Source organism: Equus asinus, chromosome 11 (genome assembly GCF_041296235.1).
Source record: "Equus asinus isolate D_3611 breed Donkey chromosome 11, EquAss-T2T_v2, whole genome shotgun sequence".
Lineage (NCBI taxonomy): Eukaryota > Metazoa > Chordata > Mammalia > Perissodactyla > Equidae > Equus > Equus asinus.
In genome coordinates, this window is record NC_091800.1 from 82,025,963 (window position 1) to 82,047,522 (window position 21,560).

General features: G+C 49.1%; 2 protein-coding genes across 8 annotated transcripts in view; one reads left to right on the forward strand and one right to left on the reverse strand.

The window, feature by feature from the left end:
- Nucleotides 1-9,908, reverse strand: part of CARS2 (cysteinyl-tRNA synthetase 2, mitochondrial) — a 45,228-nt gene extending 35,320 nt beyond the window's left edge. For all 4 annotated transcript variants that reach the window (XM_070520145.1, XM_070520143.1, XM_070520144.1 and 1 more), the window contains exons 1-3: nt 9,560-9,908; nt 9,162-9,212; nt 5,577-5,694 (exon numbers count right to left, since the gene is read on the reverse strand). In XM_070520145.1, coding sequence (XP_070376246.1) covers nt 5,577-5,694; nt 9,162-9,212; nt 9,560-9,771 — 381 coding nt within the window. In that variant the 5' untranslated portion in view covers nt 9,772-9,908. The remainder of the gene's footprint in view (nt 1-5,576; nt 5,695-9,161; nt 9,213-9,559) is intronic.
- A 1,577-nt stretch (nt 9,909-11,485) lies between these two features.
- Nucleotides 11,486-21,075, forward strand: ING1 (inhibitor of growth family member 1). Of its 4 annotated transcripts, none has more exons than XM_044779704.2 (2): nt 11,486-13,852; nt 19,154-21,075. In XM_044779704.2, the coding sequence occupies exons 1-2, from the start codon at nt 13,702-13,704 to the stop codon at nt 19,855-19,857; spliced, it is 855 nt and encodes a 284-aa protein (XP_044635639.1). In that variant the 5' UTR covers nt 11,486-13,701; the 3' UTR covers nt 19,858-21,075. The 4 variants fall into 4 exon arrangements, with proteins under 4 accessions (XP_044635639.1, XP_044635640.1, XP_070376251.1 ...); XM_044779705.2 differs by lacking the exon at nt 11,486-13,852 and adding an exon at nt 14,680-14,993; XM_070520150.1 differs by lacking the exon at nt 11,486-13,852 and adding an exon at nt 16,279-16,626.
- The last annotated feature ends 485 nt before the right edge of the window (nt 21,076-21,560 follow it).

Sequence of the window (21,560 nt, forward strand, 5' to 3'; positions counted from 1 at the left end):
TCTCATGTTGCAGCTCCACCGCAGGCCCCAGTTCACCAGGCGCAAGGACACACCTGTGCAAGGACACGCCTGCGCTGTCGTGGGCTCCAGCCGAGTGTGACGACAGATGGACCCGGTCACCTGCCTTCTGAACCAACCTGCAGCTCCCAAGGCCACTACTGCAAACTACGGGGTCTCCTAATACTAGAGATCACACTTCTTTCGTCCTTTCCATCTTAAGCCAGCCAGTGAGGTCGGGTTCCGCCTGCCTTCCTGCGCAGAATCCCCGGGACAGACCTGCCCAGCGACTGCCCCTGGACCGCAGCTTCGGCTCCCGCCTGGATTATCCCGACAGACTCCAGGGGACAATGCACCTCCATGCTCCCCTCTGCCCCCCGGTCTGTCCTCACCGTGGATTATAGGACCCGACTTTCTTCATCACGTTTGCTCAAAAACTTCACTCCAGGATCCAAGGCCTGGCGGCCCGGTGAGCGGTTAGCACAGACTCCAGTCAGACAGTCCTGGGCAAACGCGTGCACTCGCAGGCCCCCCTCCTCGGGTCGGGGGACACCCTCCACCAGGCAGGGCCGTGGGCTCAGCCACGGCAGAGGCAGAGGCAGGCCTCCCGCTCCCGGCACTGCTCCCCTTCTGCTCCCGCAGGCCTCTGCCCCTTCCTCAGGGCCCCTGACACAGGGATGGCTCCTACGGCCACGTCGGCACTGCAAGACATCACCTCCAGGGTCTCAGGCGGCTGGAACAGGGGACACCTGACCCCAGAGACGCCAAACACAGGCAGGGGGTTTGGACATGGGGCAGAAATGGATGCTGACGAGGGCCTGGACTCCACTGTCACAGAGAACCAGGGACGGGGTGAGGAGCCCCAAATGCCAACACTGCCCAATCTGCATTTCCAGCCCCACAGTGTCTTCTTTCTGACACCAAATGTGTGGTGTCCTTTCCAACACCAACCACTCCTCCAATTCTGCAGCTCCAGCTGGTGACCTGCGATTCACTCCTATTCTGACACTAACTCCCCAGCTTGGGGCAGACCCTACAAGTTCCACAAGTTAAGGGCTCAGTCCCACAAGACTGCCCCACTTCAAATGCCAGCCACAATGGGATCCCCAGGCCACCCACACTGCTGCCCACTGACTACAAATCTGGGGGTTTGATAGAATGCATCACAGAACTCAGGAAAGCATTCCACTTCCTATCACTAGTTTATTACAAAGGACACAACTCAGGCACAGCCAGATGGACAAGCACACAGGGCGAGGTGTGGGGACCAGGTGGAGCCCCGATGCCCTCTGGTGCGCCACCTTCCCAGTACCTCACCGTGTTCACGAGCCCAGAAGCTCTTGAGCACTGTCGTTGTGCGGGTTTTTGTGGAGGTTTCACACATGGGAAGGTTGACTCAATCACTGGCCACTGGTGACCAACTCTTCTCAGGCCTCTCTCCCCTCCCAGGAGGTAGGGGTGGAAGGACGGGTGCAAGAGAAAGTTCCTGTTTATAGAGAAATAGAGAAAGTGCTATTCACAGCTGCTCCTCCCTGGCACCAGCCTCCATTCTGGAGCTGTCTAAGGGCTCAGCCACCAGTCAGCTCATTAACACAGACGACACCATCACTCCAGAGATGCCCTGGGTTTTAGGAGATATGTGCCGGGAACGGGGCACAAAGACCAAATACATATTTTTTACGGTACCACAGCCCTGAGCTCACTGAGTTCAGACTCCCACAGCCACACTGGTTCGGGTTTCTTTAGGTAGCTCAAACTCACTCTCTTTCTCCTCACGAGGTCTGCCCTCTTCTACGCCCCCTCTCTTGATGCGAGGCTCCCAGGGACCCCTCCCAGTGGGCTCTGGTCTCTAGTCATGTCCTTCCCACCCCTAGAGTGAGCTGCTTCCATTGGACCAAGTGATCCTGGGCTAGAACGTTCCGTGAGCCTAAGGAACAAAGTCCAAGTCCTCACTGGGTCACGCAGGCCCAGGGCACCCCACTTCTTCTCCAGCTTCACCCACCAACTCCCAGACGCTCCACGGACGGACTGATTGTCCCGCGCAGAGCACTGTCTCCTGCACGCCCCTTCTCCGCCTCTCTTCATGCCCTTCCCTCCGCCCGGAAGGTCCTTACTGCTCCTGCTCTGCACGTGTCAATCCCTTCCTAACGCTTAAGACTCTATGTGGCTAACCTCCTCCAGGAAGCCATTTCCGAATCCGAGGGAGGCTGGAGGATGTTCTTTGCATTCCCCTGTCTTGGCTTAGAAAATACACCACGTCACATGGGGCATCTGTCTGTGGGCCCATCTGCCTCACCGACACAAGCTCAGCAGGGCCAGAACTGTCTTCCTCATGTTCCTACAAAGCCAGGCGTGGGCCTGACCCAGACGGCTGAGTGCATGCCCAGGGCCAGTTCTGGAAATGGAAGCTGAGTCTGGAGAGGGAATACGACACGCTGACTAAACTACCCAAACGAAACTAAAATGGGAAACCCCACCATGCATGGACGTGAGGAAATAGGTTTAAAGTTGGAACGGATTTTCAGCACTGCTGGCAACCTCTCTAAAGTGACCTGACTCCAAGAAGAGTGAAAAACTTGTGACATAAACTGTCCATCCTGTAACCTAGTAATTCCACTTTGGGAAAAACATTGAAGTTAAAAAGAAGAGAGAGATTCATAGCAGCACTATTTTGAACAGCTGGAAACACAGACAGCCAATGACAGGGAGATGCAGCAGGACTGCTGACCCCGCCATGGTGGGAGGCCATCTAGTTATTAAAAAGGCAAACTGGTAAAACAGGGCTGCCCGGTGGCACAGTGGTCAAGTTCGCGCACTCCGCGTCAGTGGCCCCGGGTTTGCCAGTTTGGGTCCCCGGTGTGGACCTGCACACCGCTTATCAAGCCATGCTATGGCAGGCATCCCACACAGAGAATGGAGGAAGATGGGCAGAGATGTTAATTCAGGGCCAATCTTCCTTAGCAAAAAGAGGAGGATTTGTGGCAGATGTTAGCTCAGGGCTAATCTTCCTTGGGGGAAAAAAAAAAGGCAAATTGGTAGAAAATAGGAAGATGAGGTTTCTACGAAATAAATTTGAGAGAAAATAGCAGAATATGGAAGTAATTGAAGAGTCCAAAAATAAGGACGGTAAATTATGATATGCAATGTGATGGAACGTTATAAGGCTATTTTAAAATGTTCAAGAATATTTAAGGACATCAAAAATCACTCAAAATATAGTTAGTGGAAAAAGCAGACTATAAAACAAAAAGTCTAAATTAGTTTTCTAAAAAAGTACCATACACATGTACATATATTTTTTAAAATTACAGGAATGTAAAGCATCCAACACAGGTTTTTCTGTAAATTAGATAACTTAACAGTCATTTCTAGATCTTTAGAGATAATGGTTAAGGTTGCTAATTATAAAAGGCAGAAGAGGTGAACCTTCGAAAGTAGAGTTTTTAAAAATAACTATAATATTTAATTTAAGCCCTCAGTTAGGATTTTCCCCCAAAACTTCCTCTAAATGCCACATGAGAAATAAGCAAAGTATTCTGTTCACTTAACAAATGAGAAAATTACAGAACTAGAACAAATAATTCTCACATTTATATAGAACCACAAGAGAGCCCGAATAGCCAAAGCGATCTGAAGAAAGAACAAAGGTGGAGGTATCACATTCCCTGATTTCAAACTATACTGCAAAGCTATAGCAATCAAAACAGAACGGTACTGGCACAAAAACAAACACACAGATTAATGGAGCAGAACACAGAGCCGAGAAACAAACCCACGCATGTATAGTCAATTAATCTGAGAGAGGAGGCAAGAACGTGGGGAAAAGACAGTCTCTTCAATAAATGCTGTTGGGAAAACCAGACAGCCACATGCAAAAGAATAAAACCAGACCACCATCTTACATCGCACACAAAAGTTGACTCAAATGGATTAAAGATTTAAATGAGAGACCTGAAACCATAAAACTCCTAGAAGAAAACACAGGCAGGAAGCTCTCTGACGTCACTCTTAGCAATGTTTCTTTGGCTCTCTCTCCTCAGGCAAAGGCAACCAAAGCAAAACTAAACAAATGGGACTACATCAAACTAAAGAGCTTTTGCACAGTGAAGGAAACCATCAACAAAACAAAAAGGCAACCTACAAATGGGAGAAGATACTTGCAAATGATATATCGGATAAGGAGTTGATTTCCAAAATATATAAAGAAGTCATACAACTCAACAATAAAAATACAAACAATTGGATTAAAAAGTGGGCAGAGGACCTGAACACATTTTTCCAAAGACATACAGATGGCCAACAGGTACATGAAAAGACGCTCAACATCACTAATCACTAATCATTTCCTCAGGGAAATGTAAATCAAAACCACAGCGAGATATCACCTCACACCTGTCAGACTAACTATTATCAAAAAGAGATAATAAGTGTTGGCAAAGATGTGGAGAAAAGGGAACCTTCATGTACTGTTGGTGGGAATGTAAACGGGTGCAGCAACTATGGAAAACGGTATGGAGGTTTCTTAAAAAATTAAAAATGAAGGTACTATACAATCCAACAATTTCACTTCTGGGTATTTATTGGAAGAAAACAAAAACACTAATTTGAAGAGATATACACATCCCCATGTTCACTGCAGCATTATTTACAATAGCCAAAATATGGAAGCACATAAGGGTCCATTGACAGATGAATGGAGAAAGAAGATGCAGTATATATACACAATGGAATACTACTCAGCCATTAAAAAGAATAAAATCTTGCCATTTGCAACAAGGTGGAGGGACCTAGAGGGTATTATGCCAAGTGAAATAAGTCAGAGAAAGACAAATGCAGTATCATCTGACTTATATGCGGAAATCCAAAAAACAAACAAACAAACAAAACAATACAGAAACAGATTCATACATACAGAGAACAAACTGGTGGTCACCAGAGGGGAAGGCGTGAGGGGTGGGCGAAACAGGAGAAGGGGATCCAGAGGTACAAACTTCCAGTTTTAAAGTAAATAAATCACAGGGGTTTAATGCAGCATAGGGAAGACAGTCAATACTACTGTAATGACATTGTATGGTGACAACGGTAGCTAGACTCAATGTGATGATCATTTCGTAATGTATGAAAACATCAAATCACTATGTTGTAACCTGAAACTAATGGAATACTGTATGTCAATTATGCTTCAATTAAAAATTAAATTAAAAAGTGAGAAAATGAAACCTCATAGGAGCCAAATTTCCTCAGCCCAAAGGTGGCCTTTCACCCCTCTCTGTAAAGAGGGAGTGAGGTGTGTGTTTACCTCGGAGGCTGAGGGGACAGGGCAGGGATTACGGATGCAAGCCAAGATGCCACCACAGAGCAGGATGACTCTTTAAAGGCTTCGGTGACCAGAATTAAGTAGATCTTAACTTCCTTTACCAGGACAAACAGATTTCTGATAGCCTGTTAGAATATAGAATATACTCATTGGGCCGTGCGGGGACCCTAAGTACTGAGACACACAACTAAGAACCACCGTCACCTCGGGGTCAGCATATGCATCAGTCAGGCCATCAATCCACGTAATCGTCCACGCTTACCTCACGGGCTCTTCTGATTATTTTGTCATCCACGTCTGTAATTCCCATCACCATGATGATGTTGCAGCCAAAAACCCTGGTGAGGATCCTTCGAATTATATCAAATCTAACATAGGAGCTGAAAGAAAAAAAATACATTAGGGCATCTTTAACACAGCATGTCATCATTGTGGTCTTTAAAAAAAGAGTATGTTACGCTCCGCTTCAGGGGCCCAGGGTTTCACCAGGTAGGATCCTGGGCACGGACATGGCACCGCTCATCAAGCCACACTGAGGCGGCATCCCACATGCCACAACCAGAAGGACCTACAACTAGAATATACAACTATGTACTGGGGGCTTTGGGGAGAAGAAGAAAGAAAAAAACAAGAAGATTGGCAACAGATGTTAGCTCAGGTGCCAATCTTTAAAAAGAAAAAAAAAAAAGAGTGCGTTACATTTTAACAGCTGCTGCCTAACTGCAAGTGTGTGATACAACTGATAGCTCGAGGGCAGCTAGCTTTTACTGACTGGCCCACACTGGTCCTCACAAGAAACTGGCAAGGGTATTGCCTCAATTTCAGGACACGATATTAGCATTTTTAATCTTAGAGCTGTTAAGTGCGTTTTCATCATTTAATTGTACAAAAATTCACTCGTAATGCAGTCTTACTGGGCAGTTAAAATACTGACAACTTTTACTGTTCTTGCTCATGTTCTAGAATAACTGTAATGTTTCACTAGGACGAAATAAAGGGGAACAACAACAAATCAAGAGAAGCGCATCCTATGAGAACTGTCTGAGAAGACCCCTCAGAAGCGTGTCCACATTGTGGAATATTAAAACCCAGCTCGCTGACAGACCACACCGGGCTAACTTAGACTTGTAGAACCATTAAGATCTCAAGAACCTGGTTTCCCATAAGAGCAACCTTACAAATGCAGGTCAGCTAATCCCATACTTATCTCTGTCATCATACAGCCTCTCTGAATCTGACTTCATAAAGTCACTTTCCCTTATTGAACTCCTTGAACCTCCCACACTCACCCACTCCAAACACAGCTAAGCCCAAATCTCCCTTCTAGTAATGAAACGACCCCTGAAACTCCTTGTCAAGATATTTAACCTTTTCAGGTCTCAGGCTGCTCATTGATAAACTGGGCAAAATTCCGCTGTCCCACAGGGTTACTGGATGTAATCTCAGTGTCTGTGCAGCACGCTTTCCAGCGAGCACGGGCTATTATTACCATTATTATCATTATGCCCTTCATTCATCTTGAGACTCTATGAGAAATGAGATTTAAGAGAAAGAGTTATCAGGAACTTAAAGTGAAAACAAGAGTAAAGTCACGCTTGGCCCAGACGGGCTCAAGGGCTGCAAGGCCCCGAGACGTGGAAGTGGCACCTTGGAAGCCCAGGTGCAGGCCCGGCTTGGCCCAGCTGCCTCGTCTATCACTTCCCAGCTGTGGGACCTGGGGCGGGTTCCATCAGCCCTCGGCAGTGCAGTGTCCCCATCTGTAACTTGGGGATGATAGCACCTCCATCTGGCATTGTTAGGAGCATGACACTGGCTGGTGTTGGTAAAGCACTGAGAACAGTGCCTGGCACACAGCAAGTGCTATCCATGTCTGGAAGTATATGTCTTTTTACAATAGAGGCTGGTGGGGCTACCTGGGAGGGAAGCGGGGTGGGGGCAGGAGGCCATGAGCCTGAAGAGTAAGCAGGGACAGACCGTCAGGACCACGGAGATGTCCTGAGGATACTGGACCTTGCCTTAAGGGCAGTGGAGCCATGCCCGACCATCCCTGCCCCAAGACCTCACACCTGCTTCAGAAATCTTGTGGTACGCAGCGTGTCTACCTCGCAGGGGCATCGTGAACTGAATGACTCTTCTTGAGGAATGGGTTTCTCTCACCACTAAGACCTCCAGAGATGCTCTCCTCGAGTGGGGGGCTGGGGCAGGGAGTGATGAAGGGGGACCCAGAGGAGGCTTTGGGGTGTCGGTAACATGCTGTTTCTCTTTCTGAGACCAACTGGACACATAAGATCTGTATTCTTTTCTGTATTTGCTTTGTTTTGTTTCTGCTGAGGAAGATTGTCCTTGAGCCGACATCTGTGCCAATCTTCCTCTATTTTGCACGCCGGTCGCCACCACAGCATGGCCACTGACATGGTCTTTTCTGGATTTGTAAGGGCAAATACGAACTGTAACTGAGAGGCCTGATTCTCCTGGCTGAAAATAAGGGAGCAGACTCTCCCTCACTCCCCCTTTCTTTCTGAATTTCCTCAGTCCTTTTAAAATGTGTGTAAATGTTTTTAACGGCTAAATAAGCCTCTCTCATCATTCTCCCAACTCAGGGAAGTGTCAAGGACCTGGGAGCCATCTCCCTCAAGTCACAGGGAAGGCAATGCTCTGTGACGGGAGATGGGCCGGACCTGTCACCTGACTCCAAACTGCCAACCTGCCTCAACTAGAGAGCTGTATCCACTTAGCTCTGCAGAAGAGCGGGATTTCTTTCCATCTTTGCAATCCTTTTAGTGGGTTGCCTGTGACTGCATCCCATTCTGACTTAATACTCATTCAATAACAAAATTGTTTTCTCTTCTGCCTTTGTGGAAAGGTTTTCCAAGTGGAGGGATTTTTGTTTTTAATATTTCCCCAACATAGTTTATACTTCAATAAAGAGGTCATTTTTATAATTTTATAATAAGAGGCTTTTTATAATTAATGGTAGGTTAGCCCAAAATGAAAAAAAATGATTCCTAGACCACTTATTTTGTTCTAACAAAACATAAGAAATGTTTGGACCTTGCCAGGTGATACATAATTTTGTAAAAAGTGTACTGAGTAAAGGTAGCTTTTTACTTTTAGGCTGGTCTGAAGAATAACAAGTTTAAAAGATGTACAAGAGAACACACAAAATATTAGGAAGAGTGGTAATTTTGACAAACGTATGAGGCAGTGGGGCTCATGGTTAGGAGGCTGAGAGAGCAGGCAGCTGGCAGTCGGCCATAGCAGGCTCCACCCCAGCTCCAGCCGTCCTAAACGTGGGACCTCAGGCATGTCCCTTATCCTCAACAACGTGGAGGCCTCACCACACGGCACGCTTTAGGCACTGTGCAAAGCAGGACTTCAAGCGCATTATTTCATAAAACTGAGAAGACTCAAAAAGATGGGTATATCATCCCCAACTCAAAGATGAAGACACGACTACCGGAAGCAATAAAGGGGCTTGTCCAACGTTGGGCAGTAAATAAAAGGTGGGGGCCAGAAATAACTCCTGACCAGCTGACTCCAGGGCCCCTGCAAGGGCCTCATCTTGCTAAACCCACCAAGAAACACCTAATTCCAAAACAGGTCACTTTGCACCGCTTCTCAATGCCTCCCTGAGTTTCCTCACCTGTGAAATGGGTCTAAGTGCTTAGAACTGCTACAAGAACCAACTGAGACTGTAACACACACGCTTCCCACAATACCTGGAATATAGCCATTATTCAGCATTCTCAAGTTGTCACTTGAGAGACGGAAAAAACCTGCAAAAGGCTCTTTCTTTTCAAAATAAGTGGTCCCTTGAAGTGTGAGAATTCAAATTCAGGAAACTCACCAAGCATGGCCAAGGTGTGCATGATCGTAGACAGTTGGTCCACAGCTATACCTAGGAACAAAGTTAAAATCCACGTGAAACATATTTGCAAGAAAGGACACCACATTCTGCTCTGATTATCATACAACCATGTCTTTTGTTTAAGTAACCACTTTTGGAGAATGCATAGCCGGGGTTCTAGAACTTGAATAGCTTAATTCACAGCCAAACCCTGTGAATTCACTGCGACTAACCTACAGCGTCTTTAAAGGTGGCTCCAATGTATTTTATTACTTACTAAGTGCTTTTCCGCCTGAGAAACCAACCCTGCTTTCAACAGCGCCGCGTCCTGGAAAACGCTCGGCGACAGTCCTTCTCGCCCCACCTCCCCCAGCACGCCCCCCATCCCCGGGGACTACCAGGAGGTGGCGTCCGCGCTGCCCACGATCAAGGGGTCCTTCCTCCGGGTGCGGCTGTTGTACACCTTGACCCCCGTGTCGCAGCCGGCAGGCTGCAGCCAGCCCTGCCCGTGCGCCTCCGACGCGGCCCGCCGCTGCCCCGGGCCCAGACCCAGGCCCAACGCCGCCCGGAGAAGCGGGGCGCCCACGAGGGCCCCGCGCGAGCTCAGCATGACCGGCCCGCGGGCGTCACGCGCGGCCGCCCGGGCGGCTCTGCAGCCAGCCAAGCCCTCGCTGGGAGGGGCCAGCGAGGCCACGCCCACCAGGAAGAGGGTTCGGCCACGCCCATTCCGGAAGAAGACTCGGCCCCGGCCCGCCCGCCCCGGAAGAGGCGGTCAGGAAGCGGCGGTGGTCAGGGCAGAGGGCGAGGGCGGAGGCCGCTGGGGGAGGCGCGCTCTCCTGCCGGCGGGAGGGCTGGTCTCTTCGTCCTTGCCGACGCGGTACGAACCCTCCCCGCCCGCGGCGTGCGGACCCGCCGCCCGCTCCTCCCCTGCGTGCGAAGCACGTTTCACCCCAGCGCGCACACGGCAAGTTTGCATCTCAACACACACCCAGAGCACGTTTGCACCCCAGGACGCACACGGCAAGCTTGCACTTCAACACACACGCAGAGCACGTCTGCACCCCAACACACACCAAGAGCACCTTTGCACCCCAGGACGCACACGGCAAGCTTGCACCTCAACACACACCCAGAGCACGTTTGCACTCCAACACACACTCTCCGGATGAAAGACCAAAGCTAGGAAACCGCTCACTCATCAAGTACCCGTAGTAGGAAATATCTATTTGGGATTCATTTTAAGGTTAAAAGTTCTATCGTGTTGTCTCTTGAGAACAAAAACATTCTGAATTGCGGTTTCAATGGGACTTTTTAAAGGCGAATTCACTTGAAGTTACTTTCAAATTATCTTGACAAACGTGCCCCTGTTGATATCTTGCAAAACACTGTCTCAAAAAAAGGAAAGAAATCCCCTTTGCTTTTGCAGTCTTCAAAATAGCAGAGGTTCCTCAATTCTTTTTTTGGTTTGTTTTGGTCGTTCTACTGAAAGCAAAGGTTTAAGTAGAGACAAACCAGTATGTTTCCAGGGCATTTAAAAGTTTTTTTCAAGATCCCTGGGGTCCAACTCCGCAATTCTGTTTCAAGCTAAACTGTAGTCTTATGTAAGTCAATGCACTAAAATGTTAGAACCTCTTGTTCAGAATTAGGAGTCGCTGCATCAATGCTAAACTTGTGCTCCTGACTACTTAAAGTTCTACTGGAGTATATTATCCCTTGCTCACTGCCTGCATACTTGTCTTGATGTTATTTTGTAACTGTCTCTTGTTTCTAGTACAATGTGTGTATTTCTCTCCCTGAGAACTTTAGATTGTAAATTCTTTTGAGTGTCTGGCTGTACTCAGCACTAAATTCACAAAAAGGGTGTTGAACTTTTGCTGAATTCATCTCTGATGAAATCTACCTGTTGGGTGGGTGGGAGGAAATTTTGGTAGTAAAATATCTGATAAAGCTCCGGTCCAGATATTAGATGTGCCAGTAAACTAAGAAAATAAACAAAAGCCTTGATAGTGTTCGTGAGAACACACAGAAATCAAGGAAAAAGCTAGAAGTTTTGAAAACAGACTTATTAACACTGAAGACCAAATCCTGCACATGAATCTGGATCGCTGGCATGTTTGAGTTGACCATAGAAAATCATGACTTTTAAATTAACAATGGTACCTTGTCTTCAGAAAACTGGTCTTGTAATGTGTTCAGCCCTTTGACTTACAGCAATCCTACCATTTCTTAAGTCTCGCAGGCATCATCAAAACAGTGATAAACATAACCCATTATTTAATGATGGTTAAAAATATGATTTCTTTTGCAGGTTGAAGATTAAGGTAAAGAAAAAGAGACCGGGAAGATTTATTAGCATATCTACCAAAAAAACCCAGAATCTGTTAATTTGAAGTGACTCCTCCTCCATCTAGGTCAGAACAAGGAAGTGTATTAAAATTAATGATTACAAAATATTTCGAATACCATTCCTTAGTCCTAAATGACAAGAACAAAAATAAGTTCTCAATATTACAATTTCTTTCAAGGCAAAATCTTGTAAATCTATAGTAGAATAGATAAAGTAACATACTCTTTAGGGCATTTCAAGTTTGAGATGAATGCGTTAGGATTTATTTTTTAAGCACTTCAAAACATAAAGAATTTTATGTTCATCTCTTATCTTTTACTTCCATAGGTTTGAGCATCTCCAGTTTAACTAGAGATATAATTTTAGAAAAAAAGCTTTAATATCTATTTTTGCAGCACATTTCAAAGAGCAAAACTGAAACTACCAAGATTCTTTAATGTATCCTCAAAATTAAACAATTTTCCTTAGTGGCATATTTTAAATCCACAATCATAGTTAATTATGTTTTAGCTATTGGTCTTCTAACCTTGTTCAGAAAACTGTGAAGTCATCGGTATATATTTTAACAATTCTGTAAAGCTAATAAATAAAATATTTTCTTAGCTTTTATTCCAAGGGGGAAGTTAAATATCTAATAGAATGTAAGCTCCTTATTCACCACTGTATCCCAGTGCATAGAACAGCAGGTAGCAGCTCGTGGTAGGCACTCGCTAAGTATTTCTTGTGGAATGAATAAGATGCCTTTTTGTTTTACGCATCAGTGAAGTCCATGAAAACATGAGAAGAATCATTATTCGGATAGTATCGTGATTTTTTGAAAAGACAACCTAAGTCAAACTCTGGCTTGATTATCGTTGAAAGGGGCAAATGATTTCTAACCTTTATTCTTAAATTCAGATAAACACTACTCATTCCAGACCCAATTAATTCAAGAATTAAAAGAACCTCTTTCTTTCTTGCTATTGTAATTTAAAATTACTTATATGCTCTTAAGAGGAAAAGGCATAATGTTTCTTATTCACCTTTGTGCCTTCTTTCTGTTCTATTCCGTCTCATTTCCACATAATGTCATAGTGTTAGTCTTTTGTGCAGACTAGTGGCCAATAAATTTTATTGTATGAAATGAAATGAAACTTTACTCATCATTTGCTTTTAACTGAGCCGAGACTGGAAGAAGTGAGAATCTGTCAGTAAAATAACCACTTTCCCAAACATCAAAGTGAACGTTCTCCTGCTGTAGGTGGGGGAAGAGGAGGTTTAACAGTGAAGATCAAATCCATTTACTTCCAAGTGTAAATATTACTCGTCGTCTATCACCGCAGCAACGTTCCAATGTGAAGAATCCATTTCCAAAGACAGAACAGCTCCATTTAGTCTCATTTGCTGTACTGGCCTCCCTACGACAAGATGCCCTACAGATCGCCGGAATCAGACCCACTGCGGATAATCATCTGGATCACAGAAATTGGACTGGTCCAAATGTCACTGGATTACATACAGTCACTTAAAAATTCCCAGTGGTCTCGGTTGTCACAAGATCGTTTCGCTGCACATCCCGAATCCGAACCCCGGAACGCGCGCCGGCCTGAGCGGCGGTGTAACCGCTTTACGCGTAAGCGGTGAGGCCGGGATGGCAGCGGGGCAATCCCGGCGGCCAGGCCGAACCGTGCACCTTAGCAAGAGGAAGAGAGGCAGAGCGCCGCCGGGCGCGGAGCCGCGGAGCCGTGACGAGGCGGGCCGGGCGAACCGGCCGGGTCCGAGCGGCGCCCAGGCGCCCGCCCACCGGGGGGAGCGGGTTGGCGCGGGAAGCGGAGCGGAGCGGGCGCGGGGCGGCCAGGATGCACGAGCCGCAGCGCAGCCCCGCGCCGCGCGGACAAAGGCGGGGCGCGGCCACGCCCACGGGGCGGAGCCTCGGCCGGAAGGGGCGGGCCTGCGCGCGGGCCCGTTGCCTAGGCAACCGGATGGTGGGCGCCCGGGTTTTCAGAAAGTCCAGATCCGGAGAGTGGGGCGGGGAAGGGAGCGGTGGGGGAGGGGAGGGGCCGAGACAGCACGCGGAGAGACCCCGCGACCCCGGCGACCGCACGCCTGCCCCGCCCCCGTTTGGGTGGTCTTTCCAAGTCGGGGAGCGGACTTGAGAGCGGATGGCAGGGCACATGCGGGAAGGGGTCACGTCGCCCGCCCTCTGCGGGGGCCATGCCCGGCGAGCAGCTCCCCTCTCGGGCCCCTTTGTCTCCAAGCCGCTCGGCGCTTGGCTCCGGCCCGCGACACAAAGGGAGGGAGGTGACGACCGCGCAGGCGCGCGAGGCGCCGAGGCTGCTGGGAGTGGTGGTCCGGCCGCCGAATGGTAGGTCTCCCGCGCGGGCCGGCGGCCGCCCTGGCCGCATAAGTGCGCATGCTCCACCATTTCCGCCCTGCTCGGCCCGCCCTCCCCTCCGCCCACCCGGAGGACGCGGGTTTCTAGTAGTAAGATCCCAGGAGGAGTCTCCCGCGCTCGCCCCGCCTCCTCTTCATCCTGACTGGGCCACCGAGGGGAGGGCGGAAAGCGGATTGGCTCTCGGAGTTGCCCGTCTGTTCTGGGCCGTACTTATGTCCTGCTGCACGGTGGGCCTGGGAGAGTGAGGGGATCAGTGGGGACACGGAGGTGGTGGCCTGGGTATGCGATGGTCTCGGAGGCCGCGGGCTCGCGGCCGCGTCGGTTCCGGCCGGATTTTCGGCGGGGCCGGCCGCCACCGCGCGTCCCCCGGCGGGCTTGCAGCGCCGCCCGCCAGGCTCTGCCTCCAAGTGCGAAACTCCTAGTAAAGTTTGTGCCTCGCGCGCCGCCCCCGCCCCCGCGACCCCCGCCCTCCGCCCCGGCAAAAGTGACAGACAAAGCCACACCCCCGCGCGGCCCGGCCGGTGAGGGGCGTGAATGCGGCGGGGGCGGGGCCCGCGGGGAGGGGGTGCGGGCGGGGGGGGAGCGGGGCGCATGCGCGATGCGGGGCCCCGAATGTTTCCCAAGTGTTTGAAACTGGTATTTGGGTTTTCCACGTTGGACAAGTGCGGCGCGGCGGGCGGCGCGCGCCCCTTCCCGCGCTCGCTCGGCCCCGGCCCCGGCCCCTGCGCCGGGGTGCGCGCCCGCACGCCCGCCCGCGCCCGCCCCGCGCCCGCGGCCGCCGAGCGCCGGCCCGGCCCGCCAGGCGCCGGGTCCCCGGGCCCAGGCGGCGCGGCTCGCAGATGTAGCGGCGCGGGGCCGGCCGGAGGGGGGGCGCCGGCGGGCGGGAGCTTTGCATTTTGCAGCGCTGGGCTCCGAGGGGGCGGGGGCTGGAGGAAGCGGAAAGCCGCGCCGAGTCGCCGGGGACCTCGGTGAACCATGTTGAGCCCTGCCAACGGGGAGCAGATCCACCTGGTGAACTATGTGGAGGACTACCTGGACTCCATCGAGTCCCTGCCTTTCGACCTGCAGAGAAACGTCTCGCTGATGCGGGAGATCGACGCGAAATACCAAGGTACGGCGGGATGGATGGGCGGGGGCGGCCGCTCCATCCCCGCCGGTCGCGGCGCGCCGCGGGGCCGCGGGCCGTCCTGTTCCCCGCCCGGGGAGCTGCGGGCCCGCGGCGGCGGCCCTGGCAGGGCAGGAACAAAAGGTCTGGAGCGTCTTTGATTCGCCAAGGTCCTTGTGCGCGAAGCCCGGACACGGAGGAGGAAGGAGGAACGAGAGGTCTCAATGCCAGGCTGCGCGAGCAAAGCGCTCTTTGTAGTGAAGTGACGAGGCGGGGTGCTGCGGGGGAGGGGGCGCAGGGGGCGCAGGCTACGGCGCGGAGGGAGGGAGGGATGTGCCGCGGTCGCCAGGGCTGAGGGGTGCAGGGACGGGGCTACGCGCAGGGCTGCTGGCGAGGGCGCTGCGGGCCAGGGGTCCCCCGGCCCTGCTCGCCATCCTCAGAGCCACCCCCACCCAGTCCCGAATATGAGTGTTACATAAAGTCCGGGGTCGGTACTGCGCTCGGTGTCCTCCCGGTCGCCCCCGCCCAGTCCCCCGGCCCTCCCGTGGTGCTGGACACCGAGTGAGGGCGACGCGGCCGGGTGTAGTTTGCGGAGGGCCAGGGCTTTATTCCGTGCGTGCGGTGAGGAAGGGGAGGACAGGGAGGGGAAGGGAGGAAGTGGCCCATCTGTGCTGCGCTCGAGGGGCGCGGGCAAAGATTGTCGGCTTGGAGAGGAACATGGCAGAAGAGAGGACCTGTGGGTCGTTCTCTGCAGCCCTTGCCGCCCAGAGTGCCGGAGAGAGGCGGAGGGTTCGCGTCCGCTGGGAATTGTTGGCTGTTGGGGAAACTTTCCTGCCAGGTCAGGCCCGGCATTGGGGGCTGTGTTTGGAACGTGGATCGTCACTCGGAGTTTACTAATGTTTACAGGGCTGCGCAGCAGGGAAACGGAAGAGAGGGGGGAGGTGGAAAGCGACTGTTCGCCCCGACGCCGATAGAGAATCCCTGCCGGGAAGGCGCCCCTGCGCGCTCTGCCCGAGGCTCGCCTTCGCAGCGACTTTTATAAGAGGCTTATTAGCATATTGCGAACGTTCCGCCTCGGCCTCCTTGTGATTGGCCGTGGCGTTGCCCATGGAATGTCCTTATCAATCTGCTGGTGAGCCATTGGCTGCTGGGCCGGGGCGGGGCGGGCCGTGCGCATTGACTGGCACGGCTCTCTGTTTCCGCTGCCTTCCTTTTTCGCTTTCGTAGAGGGGCGGGGAGGAGGGAGGAGGCCGAGTTGGTTTGAAGTCTTCTTGTTGCCCGGCCTCCAGCCTCGGCTTGGCCATTGGCGCTGCTGGGGCGGGCAGTGTTCTCTGGCCCTGCGCTGTGATTGGCGCTCCGCCTGGCCTCCGCGCTCCTGCTCGGCGGTGTCCATAGGCAGCGGCTTCCGGGGCGGGGCGCGCCGCCCCCTGGCCGCCTCCCCATTGGCTGGCGCCAGCCCCGCCTCCGCTCTGGGGCCCGAACCGGCCACTTCCGGTCGCGGAGCAATGGCGGCGCCTGAGGCCCGCGGGCGAGGCTGCCGAGGCCTGCAGCCGCGACTTCCGAGGACGCAGCTCAGGGACGCGCGAGTCGGGGCCGCAGGTGGCCCCGGGCCGCCTCTGTGCCGACCGGCGGAAGAAGCGTGAGTGACCGGGGCCGGGGACAGCCGGGCGGCGCCGCCGGTCCTGAGTGCGCTGGGCGCGGGGCTGTAACGGTAGCGGGCTGACTTAAAGGTCTCCACGGTCCGTCTGGAATTCGTCGTCACTAGCATTTAGGACATTTGAAGAAAGTTTATCTTTAAAGTGTTCCAGCGCCCTCGTGCGCACACCCCGTAAGGGGCCTTCCCCCTGTCGTCCTGCCGCTTCGGAACCCGGGCATCTCCGGCGGGCTGAGCACTCGCCGCGGGGCCCGTTCGGATCCTGCGGGGATGTAAGTCCCACCCCGACCCCCACCCCAAGCGAGTGAGCCGGGAAGCCTGCACGTCCGTCATGGCCCTCGTCACGGCTCACCTGGGTGGGGCTCACTATAAAGGTTGAGATCAATTAAGCTCTTATTTTTAAAGAAAAACTGTTGCACGCGAAACTTGGTTAACGGTCTTTTGCTTAGGACGCATCAGTTGGAGATTAATTGATAAGAATGATTATAGTTAGTTTACCGATTTTAAATAGTATTTGAGGTTATTTTTGAATTCTTCAAAGTTATTTTTGCATTGTTTTTACATGTTATTTTTTAAATACCCACCATGGAAGTTGGCTTCGTAAAGAACTTCAGCGCAAGCTTTATGCAAAATTAAAGTGCATTTCTAATAATCAGACAGATCTGATTAAATATGGCTGCAGTCTCATTTAATCCTTAAATTGTTTCTGTGGTACCGTTGCTTTCCTACATTGATGGCGGTGTGGAGCAGTTTTATTTTTAGAAGAAAGCGTCAGCAGCGGTTTGAGCTGATGGAGCAGAAGAAGCCGGGTGTCCCGGAGGATGCCCCCCTAGTTAGCTCTCATGGTGTTCTTGTTTAGAGATGCCTATGCGGCAGTGCCTTCGGGACAGAGTACTTTGCTTGAGGTGCCTAAGTACATGCAATTGTGTTGGAAACAGAATTACTTCTTAGTAATTTTGTGATGGGGTGTTTCTTTCTTTCCCACAAGTGAGGCTTCTCATGTGTGTAAGCTTCCCTGTGATGTAAAAGAAGCTGTATATTATTAAATTTTATGTTAGCTGTGTGATAGAATTGTTTTCTTTCCTATGAAATGCTAACATTGTCTTTAGAAATTTGGTTATTGATTAAACCAAATGATAACAGTTTTGTAATGTGCAACCCGTTTAAGAATAAATGGCAGAAACATATTTTAACATCTATGGAATAGAGCTTGGATTAAGTTGGGCATGGCTATTTATTTTCAAAATTAATTACTCTAAGAGATTATAAGACTATGGCATTCCTCCTTTCTGGTGGCAGAGTCTACATTGTTCCTCTAGGAAGTACGGTCAGAGCTATCTTTAGTTTAAGAATATAGCCTGGAAAATAACACAGCGTTTAGGTGACCTCAGTGTCGGCCGGAGTTCCTACGTTTTCTCTAGTGTTAGGTTTGTGCCTTACCACTCTTGAAATCTGGAAGGAGTGATGCTTACATTTTATACGTTTTTCCCCCCACATCACCTCACATACTTCCTAGTTGGAGAGCAGAATTGCCTTATTTTAAGAGACTGCAAAAGAGTTGCAGGAAAAAATCTGATACTCTTTAGTTTAATGTAGCTGTTTGGGGAAAATGACTCTGGGAATTTTTATCTGTGTATTTAAATAGGTTTTTGGCCAGAATATTTACTTTTCTTATTTCAATCAGGTTATTTAACAGCTTTCATTTCTTGAGAACTTACCTAATTACATTTGACAAATTACGTGTTAAAATGACATACACTGTCTTCTAACCTGTCCAAGAAGGTTTAAATTTAGTACTGAGGGGTTTTTGTTTTTGATAATGTTTTAAAATCTGTTAACTTTCATAGATATGAATATGTTGTTGTGTTAAGCAATAAAAGCACAGGTAAAATCTGCCACCTGTATTTTAAAGCAAAGCTTATTGTGATAAACCATTCTTGTTTTCAGTAATACAGAGGAATAAAGTGCTAGGAGGAAAACAACGTGACTGAATAACCCAGGGCCTGGGTCACTAAATAGTATTTATAATATACATTCTCTACTTGATTAGGGTGTTGTAGACGTTGGTACATTGAAATAGAGAGAATAAAGGCCTTTAAATTATTCAAAAAATATTTGAGTAAAAACAGTGGAAATATAGGACATAGTCATTCATTTTGTAGGAAAAAAGTTTGGGCCCCAGCACTTCCCCTAAATTTGAACTTTTCCCCTTAATTGCCTATCCCAGGAGTGTTTGTTGCCCATGCTTCTGAATGCACTACAGAGTCCCTTGGGGAGCTCTGAGTGCCACTTGGCTAAATGGGAACCATGTTGACATTTGTATTTAGTTCCACGGATTTTTTTCAACAGGAAAAAAAAGTCTGCTAGAGAGGCCTGCAGGTTATAGGATTTTCATATAAGGAAGCCTTGCGTTGATCATTTCTGTCCTATGCAATTACTTTTCTATAGACTAGAGAATTAAATTAAAGGCTCAGTAGTGTTTATAGGTGTAATGCTTATGTTTCCTTTCCAGAAATCCTGAAGGAGCTAGATGACTATTATGAGAAGTTTAAACGTGAGACGGATGGCACCCAGAAGAGGCGAGTGCTGCACTGCATTCAGAGAGCCCTGATTCGGAGCCAGGAGCTGGGCGACGAGAAGATCCAGATTGTCAGTCAGATGGTGGAGCTGGTGGAGAACCGGACCAGGCAGGTGGACAGTCATGTGGAACTCTTTGAGGCGCATCAAGAGGTCAGTGACACCACTGGCCACAGTGGCAAAGCCGGCCAAGATAAGTCCAAGAACGAGACAATCACGCAGGCAGAAAAGCCCAATAACAAGAGGTCCCGGCGACAGCGCAACAACGAGAATCGAGAGAATGCAGCCAATAATCATGACCACGATGACATCACCTCAGGAACGCCAAAGGAGAAGAAAGCAAAAGCCTCCAAGAAGAAGAAGCGCTCCAAGGCCAAAGCGGAGAGGGAAGCGTCCCCCGCAGACCTTCCCATCGACCCCAACGAGCCGACGTACTGTCTGTGCAATCAGGTCTCCTATGGAGAAATGATCGGCTGTGACAACGACGAGTGCCCCATCGAGTGGTTCCACTTCTCCTGCGTGGGACTGAATCATAAACCAAAGGGCAAGTGGTACTGTCCCAAATGTCGAGGGGAGAATGAGAAAACCATGGACAAAGCCCTGGAGAAGTCCAAAAAGGAGAGGGCTTACAACAGGTAGTTGGGGGACCTCGCTGAGCGGGAGAGACAAGACGGGCCCGTGTATTTATTCCATCGCCACCTCTGGGGAGGCACAAGGACTGTACAGTGTATATTTTTAAAGAATGTTAGAAAAGCAGCCATTCCTTTTGTAGGGATGGCAGTGATTGTCTTTGCCTTTTGTTTTCATTGGTACACATGTGTAACAGGAAAGTGGTCTGTGGATCAGCATTTTAGAAACTGCAAATAGAGGTTTGAATTAAACACTCAAGTGAGTCTCAGACTGATTCTTCTTTTTTTCGGGTGGGGGATGACTTGGAAGCAATCTAACATATTAAATGTGGAAAGAAAAGATTTCATTTAGCTGCTATTTTATTTGATTTTTAAAAAATTAGCCAAGTTGCTAAAAATATAGCCCATAGTAAATTTGTTTCTTGCTATAATAGTGTATATCCATATAACAATTTAATAAAAAGGTTTAGAATTTGAAGATTATTTTTTAAAAAGATAAATGGCTAAATTTTACGTGACAAACATTTTGTATACTGGTCCATTCCCCAAATGGTCATTTTTAAATGATTTGGTACATTTTTTATAAAACCAAATAGAAGTGGTCTAGTCATGGAACTTCAAGTTACGCTTTTGCTATCACACATCATAGTGTAGCTGTCTTTAGTTTATTTAAAGTGTGTAAATGTACATTTCCAAGTGAACTTGCACTTGCTGTATTATAGTCAGAAGTGCAGCCAGATGCCATGGTGAAACCAAGATGTGTTTCCTGCTGTGTGCACGAGAGCTGTACAGATGTGACGTCAGGAGATGAATGAAACTTGGCCGGTTTGTTCCTCCAGCAGTACATTTAATTTTGACATAAGTAATTTTTAAGTGTTTGTTTTAAAAATTTGTACACCAGCAGTTTAAACAAAGCCTTAAGCAAATTTTGTATTATTGTTCTCACTTAATAATGAAGTAGAAGTTACCTAATTGCAAGTAAATCAATAAGTGTCAAAACAGAATATATATATATATATAGATGAGGAGCTGGGGATTCCTGCCCGCGGACGGGATCCAGCCATCACCTGCCTGTGTACTGCCTGTGAGCCAAGAGTGATTTTCACCTTGTTGAATGCTTAACAACTCAGAAGAAGATTCTTAGTTCATGACACATGAAAAGTATATGAAATTCAAATTTTAGTGTCCATAAATAAAGTGTTGGCATACAGCCATGCTCACTCGCTTACATATTGTCTGTGGCTGCTTTTGTACAATGGCAGAGTTGAATAGTTGGCACTGAGACCGGATGACCCCCTCCAAGCCTCAATTATTTATTTTCTGGCCCCATGCGGAAGAACTTTGCTGACCTCTGATTTAGACTGACCTCTTGCCTGATAACCTGTGTCCTTAATTGCCCACGTAGTGAAAAGGGTCAGCGGAGTTTCCATTTCTGAGTGATAGGTGGTTCACCTTAGGCGTACTATATTGGAGAAGGTTTGTTTCTCTCATAGTGTGTTTTACAGTCTATGAAGCTCCACAAGCAAGAGTTTAGTAACCGCTTAGCATCTAAGGATCATTATGGCATGTGTTTATTATAACTAACACAATAAGTTGTTTTCTGATTGTTCATTTGATAAACAATTATTGAGAACTTTCTTTGTAACAAATGTAAATCCCTGTTTTACAGTGAATTTCCATTATAGAGGGCTATTTGGTAGAGAAATGTAAATT